The sequence below is a fragment of the Pseudorca crassidens genome, chromosome 4, assembly GCF_039906515.1.
Source record: "Pseudorca crassidens isolate mPseCra1 chromosome 4, mPseCra1.hap1, whole genome shotgun sequence".
Lineage (NCBI taxonomy): Eukaryota > Metazoa > Chordata > Mammalia > Artiodactyla > Delphinidae > Pseudorca > Pseudorca crassidens.
The window spans coordinates 37,536,087-37,554,973 of NC_090299.1; the positions used below are offsets into that span (position 1 = coordinate 37,536,087).

The 18,887-nt window shown below is 47.1% G+C and overlaps 1 protein-coding gene across 1 annotated transcript in view; it reads left to right on the plus strand.

The window, feature by feature from the left end:
- The first annotated feature begins 1,698 nt into the window (after window positions 1-1,698).
- Window positions 1,699-18,887, plus strand: part of OTOP1 (otopetrin 1) — a 43,925-nt gene continuing 26,736 nt past the window's right edge. Inside the window, exons 1-2 of the mRNA XM_067735512.1 lie at window positions 1,699-2,194; window positions 14,522-14,658. Of these exons, the coding sequence (XP_067591613.1) occupies window positions 1,789-2,194; window positions 14,522-14,658 (543 nt within the window). The 5' untranslated portion in view covers window positions 1,699-1,788. The remainder of the gene's footprint in view (window positions 2,195-14,521; window positions 14,659-18,887) is intronic.

The window sequence follows — 18,887 nt, forward strand, 5'->3', positions numbered from 1 at the left end:
ACTAACACACCATTGTAAAGCAGTTACACTCCAATTAAGATGTTTAAAAAAAACCCACAAAAGCAACTGTACAGTTGGTGCCTCCTCCGGGAACCTCTCACCCTTCTTGGCAGACTCAGGGCTTGCCCAACCCTCCCGCCCTAGGGCTCCTGGAAGGCAGGGCTGAGTCTCATGTTTGATACTCTATAGCTTCTCAGCGAGTTAAATAGTTATCCATTGAGTGTGTCTCCACCAGAATGTCAGCTCCGTGAGGGCAGTCTTTCATAACTGAATTCCTGGCACCTAGAACAGAGCCTGAAATGATTCAGTGTAGTATAAATGAGTGTTGACCACATAAATGAATGAACAAAGTGAATGATGGCAAGTCCTCAGGTTGACTCCCTCCCAGCCCAGGGCTCCCTCACAGCCAGGACCTTCTGGCAATCAGAACCAGCTAAGTAATTTGCTGGATCCACTGCAAAAATGAAAATGTGGGTCCCCCTGTTCAAAAATTAAGGATTTCAGAACGGCAACAGCAGGATGTTAAACCAAGGGGGAAAGGGTGTCTCCTGAATGCTGGGCCCTATGCTACTGCACAAGGGGCTCGCTGTGAGCCCTGCCTGCCCTTTCCTGGGCTCCATCCCCCAGCAGCTCCTTCCCAGCTTCCCGCTCCAGCCCTGATCTCAGCCACGCCAGCCCTTAAGACCTCCTGAGAGGGGCACTCTGGCGGACCAGGTCAGCTTGGGGGGCCTGGGGGAGCAGAGGGAGATGCTCCGGTTCCCCCGGCTCCAGGGAGGATTCTTGCCAGCCCCCAGCCCCAGCTCAGCTCAGTCTAGAAGTAGCTCCCCATTCCCTTGGAGGAGGGAGAGAGATGTTCTCTTTTCTTGGAAGGTGGCTTCTGTCTTGTCCGCATCTGGGCATCTCCTGGCAGACACCCAGGTACACCAGACGGACAGACAAACATAGACACAAACGAAAAGGACACCCTCTCCCCCTATTCATAGATCTAGGGACAGGGGCTGCCACCCCCTCCCATCCTCCCCGACCCAACCAGACACACCCAAAGACTGACCTCCAGAGAGACACAGCAACACGCAACAGAGAAAACAGACCGTAGAAATACGCAGAGACGAGGACAGGCAGACACTCATGCACACGGACGCGTTCGTCCGGGCTCACCTAGACCTCCGTGGTCCGCTACGGAGACGCTCCGGGGCACCAGAGGAGCGCACTCACCCGCGGGGCCCTAGACGCGCCGCTCCGCCGCGGCCACGCCTCCGCGCCCACACCTTCGGGCCGGCTCAGGGCGACACCTTGCCCGCCATCCCACCTCTGGGAGCCGGTGGGAGGCACCTGTCATCCGTCATCGGCTCAGGGGACAGAGCTGAGGATAGCGGGCGGGTCCGGGCGCGCGGGTCGGGGAGCGGGAGGACGCGCGGCCATCGGGGCAGGGTTGGCCCCAGGCCGAGGCACCAGGGGCGGGGAGCGGCCCGCGTGGGTCCAGAGTGGGCGGAAGTGTTGCCCCGGACATTGAGGAGGGAGAGAAGGTGGGCGGTGCGAATTGGGGAGCGCGAAGAAGCCGGGGTCAGCCCGGGTCGGCGGGGGGCGGGGGGGGGGAAGGTGGTAAGTGGATCGGGTGGGTACCTTGACCGAGGGTAGGGGGCAGAAGGCGGGAGATCAGGCGTCCGAGGGTGATCAGGACAGCGGGCTGTTTGGCAGAGGGCGTCGGGGCTAGGGCAGAAGACAGGGGCAGCGGGTGGGGCCCGGGTCGCAGCCGCCCCCGGGACTAGACTCAGTGCGGGTCCCTCAATGATGCCCGAGGGCCAGGGGGCGCCTGCCTCTCCCCAGGCGTTTCGGAGCAGCCCGGACAGGGGCTCGTCGGGACACGCAGCCTGCCCGCCGCCCCAGCTCCCGGCCCCGGGGCCCCCGGAGTCCCCGGAGTCCCCGGCCCCTCGTCGGGGCGCCATCCGCGCCAGCTTCCCGCAGAAGCTGGCGGAGGCGCTGAGCAGCCAGTATGGGCTGAACGTGTTCGTGGCGGGGCTGCTGTTCCTGCTGGCCTGGGCCGTGCACGCCTCGGGCGTGGGCAAGAGCGACCTGCTGTGCTTCCTCACGGCGCTCATGCTGCTGCAGCTGCTCTGGATGCTGTGGTACGTGGGCCGCAGCTCCGCGCACCGCCGCCTCAAGGACACGCACGCCGGCGCGCGCTGGCTCCGCGGTGAGTCCCCGAAGCAGCGAGCCGGCCGGCGGGTGAGTGCCCAGCGAACCCAGCCTGCTCGCCCGCTAGCCGCAGCCCGACAGCAGCTCTGTGCCCTTTCCTCCTCTGACTTCTCTCCTTTAGTCTTTTTCTGCCTCCATCTTCCTGCACATCTTTTCTGCCCGCCTCCGCCCACCTTCCCTTCTCTCTCTTTCTTAAGGCTGGATTATTGCCATAGTCTCCTCTCTCCGCCTTCAGGCTCTTGCCTTACATGCCATCGTTGGAACTACGGTTACACAAACCTATTCACATCTTTCCTTGTTTAAAGCCCTGCCATGGTTCCACGGACCCCATGATGGAGGCCACACTCCTTATCCTGGCATTCAAGGCCCGCTAAGATCTGAGCTCAGATGCCTCTTTAGTTTAATCCTCTCCTTGGCCTGCATTCTGTGCTCCAGTCTCAAAGACTTTTAGTTCCCATCACAATATTTCATGCTTATCTGCCTTTGCATATTCTGTTCCCTCTTCCTGGAATGCCTCCCACCTGCCTTGCTTTAGGAGATAGGGCTCAGGCCCCACCCCGTGCTCCCCAGTGATGCTTTTCAGACCCCCTCTCTCACCCTTTGGGGTTCTGACTGCACTCCTTCACCCCTCACTGCGCCCTGGGAAGGCACTGTGCTTCTTGTTGACACTTCTGTCCCCTCCACCACACTGGGGGAACTCTAAGATGCTCATCTCTTCGTCCTAGAGCCAACTCAGGGCCTGGCATAGAGTGGGTGCTAAGAAAATGCGGTTGAGATGAATGATGTAATCAATGAGTGGATAAATGTTCAGGCAGCGGGGCATAGAAGCACTTGCTAGGTACCCACAACACATTGATTGAAACGTTGTCAAGACAGGAACCCTTCTCTCCTCAAGGACCTTGCACTGTTGGAAGGGAGATAGACATGATGCAGGTCAAAGGGAAGAGGTGGTGGGGAGTCTGTGGAGAAAGCGGGTGCCTGAGAAATCTTCCTGGGAGGGGCCGGGTACATTTCACTCTGTGTGGTCCAGACACATCACAGGTCTCTGCTTGAATTCTCATGCTCGATCTGAATTTAAATCTCAGAGTGTGGCTGTCATTTTCCTTGCATGCTCTTGGGCACGTTATTTAGTCTTCCCACTCCCCTAGTTTCAGCATGTGTAGAATGGGAATCACACGTGTAGGACCAGTGACTGCTGGGTACAGGGTGGGCGCCCAGCACACAGTCACTCTCCCTCCCACCCACACTCCCTTCAAAGGTCTGCCCCAAGGACACCTTCTCTACACACCTGGCAGGAATTACTCCTCACTCCCATGGGCTGCCACAGCTCTCTCTGTGTAGAGATCTTTGGCACTTGTCAATTTCTGCCTTGTCTTATGACTAGTGGATATAAGCCTTGTCATCTGGATGAGATTTTAGGTTTCTTAGGCTCAGGGACTGCTCATCTTGCCTTTGGAAAAACTGCACACAACTGCAGCGTGGCCCAGATTCCTGCTCTGAAAGTAGTTGTTTCAGGGAGGTTCGTGGTTTTGTGACCCTATAAATGGCAGTGAATCCAGTGTCACAGCAAACAAGCAAACAAGAATAAAATGTTATTTTGAGGTTGTTGACTTAAACGGGCTAAAAAAATATTGCATACAGAGGCTTTTGACCTATGCTTTCCTGTAGTGGCAGGATCCTTCCTTGGTCTTTCCCTCACTTCCTTCCTACTCCATCCTTCTTTTCTTCTTTCTTCTCTTCTTCCCTTCTTCTTCTCTCCTCATCCATTCCTTCCTTTCTGTGTTACTCCTCCCTGTTCCATCCTCCCCCTCCTCCCTCCTTTCCTTTCTCTCGCCCTCCCTCCCTCTCTCCCTCCTTCCTCTTTTTCTCTCTCCTGCCCTCTCCTCATCCTTCCTTCCTCTCTCCCTCTCTCCTTTCTCCCTTCCTTCCTCTCTCCCTCCCCCACCCTGTTCTTCCTCACTCTTCCCTCCTCTCTCTCTCCCTCTTTCCAGGAAGACTCTAAGCCCTGGGACCCCAGTCAATGGGTGAATGGTCGTGCCATTTCCCAAGACTGGGAAGACAGGAGGAGGAGTAAGGGTGGGGATGCAGAACCAGGATTCCTCTTGTGGACGTGTTACAGCTGAGATGTCCATTAGACACCAGGTAGAGCTGGAGCAAATGAGGCAGTGTAGGGGAGCACATAGTAGGTGTTCAGTAAAGGGGGTGGCTGTTTAGACACTCAGCAAGTTACCCCATAATAACATAACTATTCAAGTGAGCTATGTGGATGACGGAAGTGGTGCTGACCCTGGAAGTCTTGGCTTGATGTCTCGGCTCTGTTACCTTCGCCTTTCTGAGTCCCGGTTTCCTCATCAGTAAAATAAGAATACTGGCCACCTCTCAGGGAGGAGCTGGGAGAGGTCGAGTGAAAGCTGTGTGCAAAGCACTGTCTATCCCTGTGAATGAGCTGCAGTTTATCAAAGAAGCAAGAGCCTAATTATCCCCAAAGTACCCCAGGAGGCCATAATGCCAAGGGAAGTACCTTCAGCCCCAGCAGGGACTGAGGATTTCCCTGGAATCCTAGCTGGAAAAACAGGTTTGACTTAGCTCTGCCCTGGCTTCTGTGATGGTCTTAGAAGTCTGGGGCTCTGAGAAAGAGCCACCCTGTGGAATTCTGGGCACTGAGGTTTTCCAGAGAAAGTTTTTGGGTCTTGGTACGGGCTGTGAGGCATTTCTTTGAGCAGGAAAACATTCTGTCCCACCTACTGGGTGTGAGAAAGTGAAGACTTTCTTTGGAACAAAATATATAGACTAATTTTTAAAAATGAGTGGAAATGGTGGATTATTCATCCAGATCCTCTGTTTGCTAAGTAAAGAGATTGATTTCTTCTGGAGGAAGTGGCAGCAGCTGGGATATCTCATGCCAGTCCCGTGTGTCCAGTGACGTGAAAACCTAATGAATAGCCATTTCTTCCTGTTAATTACCAGGGTCCTGCTTCTGTTCTGTTTCTGGTCTCTTAAAAGACCGCAGTGGTGAAGGTAGTCCTTTTCCTTGTTTCTGGCCTGTCTCAAGCCCAGAGAAGTGTTATTAACACAAAATCATGGCAATGACGACAGTATGACTAATAGCCACAGTTATTGAGTGCGTTTGGAATGCTGGTACATTAGAAGCATTGTCCCAGTTGTTTGTCACAGTGAGGCTTTCTTTGTGCGTGTGAATAATCACTCCCAAATCTACTTTCATGAGATCAGATTTTTACAAAGTGCTTTTTACTTAAAATGAGGCACGTCCACGTATACGACACATTCCATCTCTGTCCAGTGCACCATCCTTGGAAAAGGGCTGCTCAGAGCACTGTGTTCCTTATCCCTAAGGGGCTGCAAGTAAAGGGGCAGACGTGAGTTGCTTTTGTAAGATCTGCCCAGGACAGGTGGCTGTACAGGCTGTAGAGATAAAGATTGGGACACAGTGATGGGTTTTAGAAACAGGCGGTCCAATGTGTGAGAAAGTGAAGGTTGCTAAAAGAAATGGTTCCAAGTGCACGTGTGAAGAGAGGTGGGCTGCCATGCAGAAGAGTGGCGGAGAGCAGAAAAGGAGGAAGAGGGGAAGGAGGAAGGCTGCAGGACACGAGGATGCAACCGCCCCTGCACCCAGGGGAGCCCACAGCCTAGGAGTGCAGCCAGGACTCACAGAAACCACTGGAGGATGACTGACAGGATTGCAAAACCTGGTGTGCAGTCCTGTGGCAGCGTCTGGTGTGGCCAAGGAGGGAGTGGTCAGGGTGGGCCACCGTGGTATTCCAGCCCACCCTGCTGACTTCGGGGCAGATGCAGCAAGTTCATGAACATGGGTCTGGGCTTCACCTTGTTTCCCTCCTCAGAATGCACGCTCATCTCAGTTTGATCACCTTACTCCTCTGCAGACACGGCCTCTCCAGATACTCCTCATTTCCTTGGGCTTCTGTCCCTGCTCTGGGTGTAGTGAGCCCATGTCAGTGTGCCTAGCAATTCTCCTCCTTTCCTTAAAACAATAGCTTTCTTGAGATGTAGTCCACATCGTCTACAGTTCACCCATTTAAGGTGCACAAGCCGATGGTTTGTAGGATATTCGCAGAGATGTGCAACCATCACCACAGTCAATTTTTAGAACATTTTCTCATCTCAAAAAGAAACACTGTGGGGCTTCCCTGGTGGCGCAGTGGTTGAGGGTCCGCCTGCCGATGCAGGGCACACGGGTTCGTGCCCCGGTCCGGGAGGATCCCACATGCGGCGGGGCGGCTGGGCCCGTGAGCCATGGCCGCTGAGCCTGCGCGTCCGGAGCCTGTGCTCCACAACGGGAGAGGCCACAGCAGTGAGAGGCCTGCGTACCGCAAAAACAAAACAAAACAAAACAAAACAAAAGAAACACTGTGTCCTTTAGCTATCACCCCCCAGACCCTCCCCAGGAATAGACAACCGTGGATCTACTTTATGTCTCTAAGCTCGCCTGGTCTGGACATTTTTATAAATGGAATCACATAATATGTCATCTTGGCGACTGGCTTCATTCACTGAGCGTAACGTTTTCAGTCTCCCAGCGGTTCTTGGGGTGGGTGTTATCACCCTCATTTTCTAGACCAGGAAGCTGAAAGGGCATCAGGAGGAGGGTTGAGCCCCTGTCACCAGAAATATTCGGAGAGAGTGAGAAAGAGAAGAGAGATAAGTTCCTGGCTTCGGGACAGAGGGTGTGATATTAGCAGGTGACAGAGAAGGCAAAACCTTTAACTTCCATTTGGTTTCTGTCCTCTTCATCGAGCAGAGGGGCCTTTGGAACTTGCAGGGAACAACAGAGAAGGTGGCCAAGCACACTGCATGGGGATAACTTTTGTGATGTCGGGGCAGAAACTTTGGTCTGGTTTTGTTCAGCAGTCTGGACTGAGCTCCCATTCTGTGCCAGGCGCCGGCTGAGCCCTGGGGACAGCAGGATGCTTAGGTTTGGCCCTGCGTGGAGGGCTGCAGGAGGGGGCAAAGACGGTGCAGACAATGAGGGGCAGCAGAGCACGATGGCTAAGAGCTCCCCACCAAACCCCACTCCAACCCATGTAGCCTCACTTTTCTGCCCCGGTTTCCTCATCTGTAAAATGGGGAGGATGATACCCCCCAACCATCACATAGGGTTGTATGAGAATCAGTGAGTTTGTACATATAAAATGCTTAGAGAAACCTGTGGCATTTAGTAAGAGAAATACATTATTATTATTCACTAAATGATTCAGTGTTATGATGTGCAGGGGATGGGTGGGTCGGCAGAAGGGTAGCCTGGGGCAAGGGGTTTGGGGGTTTAGGGAGAGGTCCCAGAGGAGGACCTTCTGCTTTTGCTGGAGTCTGGAAGTGAGTCCAGAGATGTCAGCAAGATCTGAGTTAGCTGGAACCCTATCTGCAGGCTTCAGATCTTGGTTTTGTCCAGTGGATAGTGGGGAGCCATTGAAGGTTTTGAACAAAGGGAATGATGTGATCATACTTGTATTTCAGAATGATCACTCCATCTGCAGGGTGGGATCTGGTTTTCAGAGGAGTAAAACAGGAGGCTGAGAGGTCAGTTAGGAATTAAGTGGACTTAGGGAGAATATGTAGGGTCTCAGGAAGCTACCCTGAATTTTAAAAATTATAAAAGAATACACAGAATATAGAGAACTGAGCATAACAGCAACACCCCAGCAAAATTCTGGAGCAGGTCAAGATGCAGGGAGTTTTGAGCAATTCCCTCAGGAAAGGGAGCCGTGATCCAGCCTGGGGTCACCGTGAGAGAGTCTTGCCTAGCTGCATGCATTATCGTGCATGTTTGGGGTTTTGGGATGGGATTTCTGCTCTAGTAGAAAATGTAAACCTGATGTCAGGATTTCAGCCTCATGATGTAGCTGCCCAAAAAGCCGATGCTGGTCGGGCATTGATTGGAAAGGAGGTCAGGCTGCACATGGAGTGTCACGTCCCCCTTTGAGCATCACATGGGTGCCTGCAGGAGGGCGGCCCCAGGAGGAACGAAAGGATGTCCAGTCCAGGAGAGAGAGGATGTGGAGATGTGGGGTGGAAAATGCTGCAGGCCCACCCCCTTCAGCTCCAGGTCAGCAAACGAGAGTCACTTCTTCAGGGAAGCCTTTCCCGATGCCTTCAGACCAGGTGTGGCTTCCGGGTTGTATGTTCTCATAACACCCTGTGTTCTTCCTAGCACTTCTCAAGCAGGAGATTGTGTCATTCAGTTTGTTTGTTGATCTGACCAGATGGTGAGCTCTTGAAGGCAAAGACCTTGTCTGAATGTAATTACCATTATAACCTGAGCTCCTGGCACTGTGCCTAACATGTAACAAGTTGATATTTACTGAATCATCAAATGGGTGACTGCATGGATGAATGGATGAAGGAATGAGTGAACCATGGCAGAATCTCCAGGGAAGGGGATGGCGGTTCTGGGAGGCTGACTGCAGTGCACTGTGGGGAAGAGCATTGTAATCTAAGCACCAGCTGGTGAGGGAAGGGTGAGCCTCCCAGCCCTGGGCATGTCCAGGTGGAGACCAGATGGCCGCTGGTCATGATGCACTGGGAAGCATCCTTGCATGAGATGGGAGATGTAAACTAACTTTGTGGAACCTTCCACCTCTAAGAGCTTATGGTTCAAGATTCTAGACTCCTAGAAGGGATCTGGGAGCCTAACACAGAGGAGGAGTCTCCCCTCTGCCAACACTAGACATTTTAGGATTATTCTCAAGGAATGTGGCTGGGGAACTTTCTAACTGGTTCTAATTCATTAAGTGTTTCTTTGTGGTTGAGTGATGATGATGATGATAACATCCCGTTTATAGAATTTTCTATTGGTGGGGCACTGTTCTAGGTGCTTTTCATGTTATGACTCATTTAATCTCCTCTACATCCCTAGGAGATAGTCAATCTTATTATCCACATTTTACAGATGAGGAAACTGAGGCACAGAGAAGTTAAGTAATTGCTCAAGGTCATCAACTACAATAAGTGGTAGAAAAAGGATTTGAAGCCAGGCAGTCAGTACCTACCTCTATACTCTGTGTACTGTGTTTTTATAGCATAATTGATTTTTATCAATATGCAAGGTGGTATTATAAAACCAAGTTTATCAATTGTGTGATTCAATTCTTCTGTTTCTGTGTCATATCTTATGTCTACTAGATCTGTCTAGTTCTGAAATCTTCTACTCTTTTTTTTTAAAGTAGCAGTTAAATATACAAAACAAAAATGATTTTATATGGGCTAGTTGATTATTATATCTTCCTCATACATTATGGGTTTTTTTCATGTGTAGTGATAAGGGTGGAAGGATTCTTTATCCTATTTATTACATTGAACCCTAAATCCCAAGTGGTCTGATATTAATATTGCTGTTCCTTCTTTCTATTCGTTTGCATTGCTACTTCCTCTTTGCCCACCCCTCTATTTTCCACTATTATCACTCAGTTAAAAGTGTGTTTCGTAAAAAGAACATATAGCTAGGTTTTGTTCTTAATTCAATATTCCCATCCCTTAATTAATGCGAGACTTAGATCATTCTAATTGTAATGACTTATATCCCAGACTTTATTATTCCTATTTTTCTTTATGTTGATTATAATGATTTATTTTACATTTTGTTGCCTCATGTGCCTTTTCCACGTTTGCTTTTTGGAGCACTTTGAACATTTTATTGTGTTTTTCTATTCCATTAATGGCTAGATTCCCTTTTCTCATTCTCATAACCAGATACATATTACTCCATTCTTACCTGAAAACAAAATACGCAACATTTCCCCCAGCAAGACACATTGCTTCCCACTCCAAGATCCTCCCACCCACTCTCTATTCCAGTGAGACAAGACCTTTAGAGTATACATTTGTTTCCCTCTTTTCCCCTAGTACCCATCTTTTTACCATGAGAACTTTGAAAGGTTTTTCATCTCTGCTCCCTACTCAGTCATCCCCAATTTTATTCTGTATCACAAGTCTTTATATAGCATGTAAATGACACATTTCCAGACAGTTTATCTTCATCCATTCGGATTTAACCTCTCTTATCTTGCTTTCTTTTCTATTAATCTGTTTATCTACTGGACTATTCACCCATTCACTCATTCATCCATCCATCATCCATCCATCATCCTTCCATCCATCATCCTTCCATCCATCATCCATCCATCTATCCATCCATCCATCATACATTCATTTACACCCTCCCTCCCTTCCTTCTCTCCTTCCTTCCCTTATATGTCCACCTACCTCTTCATTCTGTTGCAAAGTTTGTTGCTCACTATCGTTGCCTCTCCTCTTCGTCTTCTCTCATTGAGAGGACTCTCTCCTAATTCACTGGTTGTTTGGTTAAAGCCCTTTTTCAGGTGAGTTATGTGGATGATATTTTTCTCCCTGTCCTTTTTTGTCTGTTCAGCTGTCACCTTCTCAGAGAATCCTTTTCTGAACACCACCGTCAACCTCAGTCCTCTTCCCTGCTTTACTTTCCTTCATGCACTTAGCACTTCCTGACATTTCTTCTATGTTTATTATTTATTTGTTTATTTTTCTGCTTCCCCACTCCATGTTAAACTCATCAAGGACAGGTACTTTATTTTACTGGTATTTTAATATCCCAAGTACCTGGATCATAGTTGAACAACAAATAGTTGTCAAACAATTATATTTGGCATACCTTCAAATATCTTTCTGTCTTTTGCCCTGACAAGTGGGTACCATCTTGGCTGGGAATAGGGTTCTTGAGATGCAGTCCTTTCCTTGCAGTGGACTCTAGCTACTCTTCCACTGGCTTCTGGTTTCCCACGATGCAGATGAGAAGTCTGGTGCCAGCTCATCGCTCTATGTTTTGTGTACTCCACAATTTATGCAGCACTATATGTGTGTATTTTTGTTTCTCCAGCAATCTTACTTGTTGACCTTTGAGCCCCTGGCAAAATGCCTCATGCACAGTATGAGTCCCTAAAATATTTGTTGTACAAATAAATGGATGGAAGGATGGATGAAGGAAGGAAGGGCTTTAAGAGCGTGAGAAGGCACGTGATGTGTTTGTTACAACTCTTGAAATGTCAGTGGCAAAGATCAGTGTTTCTCAAGGTGGGGTCCCAGATCACCAGCATCACCCCACCTGTGAACTTGTTAGAGATGCAAATTTGGGGGCCCCACCCCAGATCTATTGAATCAGAAACTCTGGGGGTGCGGCCCAGCACTCTGTGGTTTAACAAGCCCTCCAGGTGATTCTGTTGCAGTTTGTGAGCCACTGCTGTGGACCAATCTCATTTTATAGATGGGAAAACCGAGGCCGGGAGCATGGAAGTGACCTGTCTGAACTCCCGTGTTCCATTGGTGGCACAGCCAGGTTCCCAGAGTTACAGCCTGTGCCCTTGCCACCCAACCAGGCTGCCTCACCTCATCTTGCTATTTCTCTTTGTAATCAAAACGAACCATGCATTTATCAAACCATTTCAAAGCCCTGGGATTGATTCTCCACTCTTACGAAGTTTCTGATTTCACTGGGGCATTTCCAGGATTTAAGAAAATGTGACTTAGAGTTGTTTCTATAATGCTTTGAGCAATGGAAAGGAGCCAGGCGATTGCATTACTCTTCACTGGAGGCTTCTTAGGCCAGAGCTGTAATATTATAGCTCCCTGTTATGGCTCATGCCCTTCTCTCTTCTCTTGCCATAATTCATGTCAAACACGATCCAGTTTCCTCTGTTCGTGGGAGAGAATGTATGAATGGTGGTTAATGTTGGCCCAGAAGGGGGATTAGGGACTGTAACATCGATCAAGTCCCCACCATCATTATGGTTTTCTTGCTATTTTTTTTCATTTGGTTACGAGTTTCTTTTTAATGTATTTTGCATATTCCTTCCCAGTCTTATTCATATGCATATTTCTTGTTTGTTTAATTTGTTGTCAATTATGCTGGATGTACCATCAGAGAACTTGCCTTTCTTCACTTCACTAGCACAGCCCTTTTCATGCCACTGCTCTAGACCCCTCCCTATCATTTTGAAAAAATAAACTTTCTATTCTACAGACGAATTGCAAAGATAGTACAGAAAGTTCCTGTATACCTTATGCCCCTTACTTTTATTATTTAGAGCAGGAATTTAGGATCAGAGAACTGAGATTTTTGAGCAGAACAGTAACACTCTTAGATGGATCATTTTGGGGGGAAAACTTCTAGAGGACTTGTGTTGTTTTGGCCAAACTTTGTTGAATGTACGTCCCTTATCAGACCCTGGAATATGCATGAGGTCGGTCCAGTGATTAAACAAGACATAATATTGTCTTCTACTTTCAGCTTGTGAGGCCAATAGTAGAATTTGCTTTATATATATTTAAAACTTTTAAAATTGTGATAAAATAGACATAACGTACAATTTACCAACTTAATCATTTAAGTGTACAGTTCAGTGGTGTTAAGTACATTCATATTGTGAATTCATTACAATTGTAATGTCCAACACTCTTTCATCTTGTAAAACTAAAAGTCTGTATCATTAAATAACTCCCCATTTCCCCCTCACCCCAGCCCCTGGTAGCCACCATGTTGCTTTTTCCCCCTATGAATTGAGCTATTCTAAGGCATCTTCTAGGAGCACAGTCATGCAGCATCTGTCCTTCTGTGACTGGCTTGTTTCACTTGGCATAATGTCCTCAAGGTTCATCCACGGTGTAGCAGGGGTCGGAATGCCTTTCCTTTTTAAAACGGAATCATATTCCATTGCACAGATATGCCACACTTTTTTTTTAAAAAAACAGGGCAATTAAAAAATAAATTTATTTATTTATTAAATATTTATTTATTTATTTTTGGCTGCATTGGGTCTTCGTTGCTGCGCGTGGGCTTTCTCTAGTTGCGGCGAGCAGGGGCTACCCTTTGTTGCAGTGCGCGGGCTTCTCATTGCGGTGGCTTCTGTTGTTGCAGAGCATGGGGTCTAGGTGTGCGGGCTTCAGTAGTTGTGGCACAAGGGCTCAGTAGTTGTGGCTCACGAACTTTGTTGCTCCGCGGCATGTGGGATCTTCCCTGACCAGGGCTTGAACCTCGTCCCCTGCGTTGGCAGGCGGATTCTCAACCACTGCACCACCAGGGAAGTCGCTGCCATGCTTTATCTGTTCATCCATTGATGGACACTTGGGTTGCTTTCACCTTTAGGCTATTGTGAATAATGCTGCCATGAACATGGGTGTACATGCTTTTGTACCTGCTTTTGATCCTCTTGGGTATATTGCTGGACCATGTGGAGTTACTGTTTTTAAATTTTTGAGAAACTGCTGTGCTGTTTTCCATAGCGGCTACACCATTTTACATTCCATCAACAGTGTATAAGGGTTCCAATTTCTCCACATCTTTGCCAGCACTTGTTATTATTTTACTTCTCTCCCCACGCCTTCTCTCCCTCCCTCCCTCTCTCCCTCCCTTCCTTCCTTCCTTTCCTGCCTCCCCTCGCTCCCCTCCCCCTCTCCTTCCCCCCTCCCCCCACCCCTTTTCTTTCTCTTTTTTGGGTAGCAGCCATGCTAATGCACGTGAGGCGGTATTTCTTTTCTTTTTTTTTGGCCATGGCACACAGCATGTGGGATCTTAGTTCCCTGACCAGGGATCGAGCTGCACCCCCTGCAGTGGAAGCATGGAGTCTTAACCACTGGACCACTGGGGAAGTCCCTGAGGTGGTATTTCATAGTGATTTTCATTTCCCTAATGATTAGTGATGTTGAGCATCTTTTCATGTATTAATTATCCATTTACATATGTTCTTTGGAGAAATGTCTGTTCAAGTGCTTTGTTTATTTTTTATTTTTTTTATTAATGGTTAAATTGTAGTTCTGTATAGAGTCTGGACCCTCACACCTTATCAGATATACGATTTGTGAACATTTTCTCCATTCTGTGGGTTGATAGTGTCCTCTGATGCATAATTTCTTTTCATCTTGATGTAGCCCAAGTTACCTATTTCTTACTTTTGTGGCTTGTGCTTTTGGTGTCATATCCAATAAGTCACTGCCAAATCCAACATTATAAAGATTTCCCCCTATGTTTTCGTCTAAGATTTTTATAGATTTAGGTTTTACATTTAAGTCTTTGATTCATTTTGAGGTAATTTTTGATATACTGTAAGGTAAGCATCCAGCTTCATTCTTCTGCATGTGGATACCCAGTTTCCTAGCACTAGTTGTTGAAACAAATGTACTTTCCCCATTGAATTGTCTTGGCACTCTTGTCAAAAATCATTTGACCATTTATGTGAAGGTTTAATATAATTTATTTTGAAATGATATTAGTGCATATTAACACTTATATGTGTGTATTTCTACCCTTCCCCCTCCCCCAATTTAGGTAGTATCACGTTGTTTGCAGTCATTACCGTCATCCTGGGATGCCTTAAAATTGGGTACTTCGTTGGATTTTCTGAATGTTTATCAGCCACAGAAGGAGTTTTCCCTGTTACCCATGCGGTACATACTCTGTTGCAGGTAAACCACACGACACTTGTTGCTTGTTCCTTGTTGCCTGGATTCCTGTTAAGTGTATCCCAGGGTATATAAAACAGTCCTTCAGCTGCCTGCACTGTAAAGTGGGACTGTGTCCTCTTGGCCATTTTTGTGGGAATCTTAAGTGGCAGAACTTACACTGATGAAGAATCAGGAAACTCGGCCAAGTCAGAGTCCACCAGAAAAGGCTGTGGGGAATTTTAATGAACAGTTTTATTGAGATATAATTCACATACTCTACAATTCACTGATTTAAAGTGTACATGGTTTAGTATATTCATAGGGTTGTGCTACCATTACCACAGTCCATTTTAGAGCATTTTCATCACCACCAAAAGAAACTTTGTGCCATTACAGTCCCTCCTCTGAGTCACTGAGACCTTTTCTTTGTTCATTTGTTGTTTGCTTACTTGTGGATTAAATTCTTTAGAAATGAATGAGAGGTTCATTCTCAGCCTTGGTCAACTTGGTGTGGGTAAGAAATAAGGATTTGATATATAATTTAAACCTATAGCTTAGAATCAGAAAAATCTCATGTTTGAAAAAAACCTTAGATGGATCTCCAGTGTAGCTTCCATCCTTGGCAGAAATCCTTGGAAATGGCTATCAGAGTTGAGATAACAGTAAAAGTAATAAGTAGTATGTCTATAGGACTTTTGCAAAGTACTTTTCATTTTCACTTCTTGTAATGCTTTCAACAACTCCACGAGAACAACTGTCGGATTGTCACACTAAGGAAGGAGAGGGGACAAATGACTTGCCCTAAGTCACAGCCAAGATGCCATGATTCTTTTTTTTTAATTGAAGTATGGTTGATTTACAACGTTGTGTTAATTTCTGCTGTACCACAAAGTGATTCAGTTATACATATATATATATATATATATATACATTCTTTATATATATATATACTCACATTCTTTTACAGACACATTGAATACATTCTTTATATATATATACACACACACAATCTTATGCATATATATATATATTACATTGTCCATGGTTCTTCTCCACAGAAGTCACCCAGAAAGACCATGAACTTGGTCCAGGCATACTGTTATTGCTCAAAATATTTCTGCATTCCCGATTTAGGAACATCCTTCAGGACCAATTTCTCACCTGCGAATGCCAAGGATGCCATTTTTAATCTCAGTCTTTTATAAGAAAGTGGTCTCCGCTCTGCACCCAGGTGACTGCCAGTCAGCTCTTGGTGACCTTACGGTGTTTCTTGAGATCAACACACTCTCACAAGTGAAGCTCTGTGAGAGACGAGACTGACAGCAGTTTGCCTCTGCGGGAGGAACAGGGTGGCAACATCAGTGGAACAGGGTGGCAGCTTCCAGGGAGACTTGTTTGAACGGGTCGCCTTGCGTTTTGAGAGTTGTTGAGGGCTGAATTGTGTCCCCTGCATTCAGATGTTGAAGTCCTAACCTCCAGGACCTCACAATGTGACTGTGTGCAGATAGGGTCTTGACGGCGGTAATTAAGGCTAAATAAGGTCATGAGGGTGGTCCCTAATCCGATAGGACTGGCATCTTTATGAGAAGAGGAGGGAAGGACCCAGACACACAGTGTGAGGATGCTGAAGGGAGGTGGCCATCTGCAGGGCAAGGAGAGGGGCCTCAGGAGGAACCAACCTGCCAATACCTTGATCTCGGACTTACGGCTTCTAGAACTATGGGAAAATTAATTTTGGTTGTTTTAAGCCATCCAGTCTGTGGTACTTTGTTCTGGAAATGCCGGTAAAGGAATATTTATTCCAGGGGCGTCCAATCCTATGATGAAAGTCTTATAGTGATGCCAGTGACAACATGGAAAGCCTTAGGGGACCAGAAAGAACTTCCTTCCTCCCTCCCTTCCCCCTTCCCTCCTTCCTCCCCCACCTTCCTCCCTCCTTCCACTCTACTCTCTCTCTCTCTCCCTCCCTCCCTTCCACAGGGGGCAAAACCCTGTGTTCAGTACTGTGAGTCCAGGGTTGAAAAGCTGTGGTCTGTGCCCTGTGGAGGTGTCAGAGCGGGAGACAATCACCAAAACAGACTCTGTCCGCACTGTCAATGCTTTGACATAATCACCCAGAGCGGGTGCCAGGGAGGGCCTCTCACTGGCTTTGGGTACGGGGTGGTTGTCAAGGAGAGAGGGGTGTGGTGTGTCAGACACCATTACAAAGGACATGTGGGGCTGTGAAGTCTCTCCACCAGATGGGGGGAAGATGTGTGGCCCGTGGGGGGTGGTGAGCAGGGGTGACGGGCCCGGACTGGAGCCATGGTTTAATGCAGGGCTTATAAGCATGGACTCTGGTCAGACTACCTGGCTTTGGCTCACACCAGCAGTGTGACCTCGGGCAAATGTGTTAACCTCTCTAGGCCTCATGGGTCTCATCTGTAAAAATGCCTCCTTCACGGGGTCGTTGTGAGGATTAAGGTGCTGTGTGTAGAGCACTTTGCAGTGAGCGTTTGGTCAAGGCTGACAGCCACTTAGCAGCTTCGACTTTACCTTGAGGGCAATGGGGAGCCATTGAAGGTTCTGGGTAGAGGAAGGACCTGGACAGAAGTGAGTTTTCAAAAACTGTTACTTGGTGGGTTGGGGATCTCTTTCTTCCTTATTTAAGGCATTTGGTCAGTAGGTCAATTAATCAATCTTCCTATACCTGTTGGACACTTACTACGTGCATTTGCGACATTAGACGATGGGAGAATACAAAACATTACTTTCTAAAACATACTATTTATTTTTAAATTGTGGTAGAGTACACATACCATAACATTTGCCACCTTAGCCATTTTTATGTGTATGGTTCAGCAGTGTTAAGTATATTCACATTGTTGTGCAACCAATCAGCAGAACTCTTTCATCTTGCAAAGGAAGTTCTGTCCTGTTTAAACGCTAACTCCTGATTCCCACCACCCTTAGCCCCTGGCAACTGCCATTCAACTTTCCATGTCTATGAATTTGACTACTTTCTGTCTCTTTGAATCAGACAAATGGAATCCTACAGGATCTGTCCTTCTGTGACTGGCTTACTTCACTTAGCATAATGTCCTCAAGGTTCATCCATGTCGTAATGTGTCAGAATTTTCTTCCTTGTTAAGGCTGAATACTATTCCGTTGTGTGGATGGACCACGTGTTGTGTGGACACTTGGGTTACTTCCATCTTTTGACCATTGTGAATAATGCTGCTGTGGATATGGGTGTACAAATATCTTTTTGAGACCCTGCTTTCAGTTCTTTTGGATTTGTACCCAGAAGTGGGATTGCTGGGTTGTATGGTAATTAAAAAAATATTTATTTAAAAAATATAGTATAGGGCTTCCCTAGTGGCGCAGTGGTTGAGAGTCTGCCTGCCGATGCAGGGGACACGGGTTCGTGCCCCGGTCCGGGAAGATCCCACATGCCGCGGAGCGGCTGGGCCCGTGAGCCGTGGCCGCTGAGCTTGCGCGTCCGGAGCCTGTGCTCCACAACGGGAGAGGCCACAACAGTGAGAGGCCCGCGTACCGCAAAAAAAAAAAAAAAAAAAAAAAGAAGTATAACATTACTGAAAAAATTGAAAAAGAGACTAAAAAAGTGTCTGTAAGCCCATTAACTGAAATATTTGTTGCTGTTTTTATGTGTTCCCTCCATTCTTTGTACTCAAGTGTACATTCTTGGCAAAGTTCTACATGTAAGGTGCAGAATTTACTGTTTTGAGTGTTTCACTTAAAAAATCGTAAACATTTTTTGTGTTGCTATGTAGTCTTTATCAAGGCATCAGATAAGTGGTCCTCTAACTTAGAATTCATAGATAAAAGCTAATTTACTTCAGTGTTTCCCTATTGTTGGGTTGAATGTCCTCTTTACCAGGAGTGACTACCATCTGTTTTTTAAATTGTTAGGTGTTTCGAGAATCAGGCCTGAAAGTGTTTTCCAGAGCAGGATAGTAAATCTTAGGTGAAACGAAGTGGAAGAGAGAGTATGTGTAAGTGTAATTTCTTGTGTGTTGTTTGATTTTCTTTTTTATGACACTTAATTGAAAATGAAGGCTAAATGAGACAAATTTATAAAGTGCCCAGCTGTGTTTGGCACGTAGTAGGTGCTCAACATGTGTTTGTGTCTAAATAAGGCCCCACATGCTTCTAGAGCTCAGAAAGTGCCTGGGACAGAGGAGGTGCTCATTCAATGTCCACAAATGAATGAGTTGAGAGCAGAGAGATTTTACTGAAAAGGTACCTGC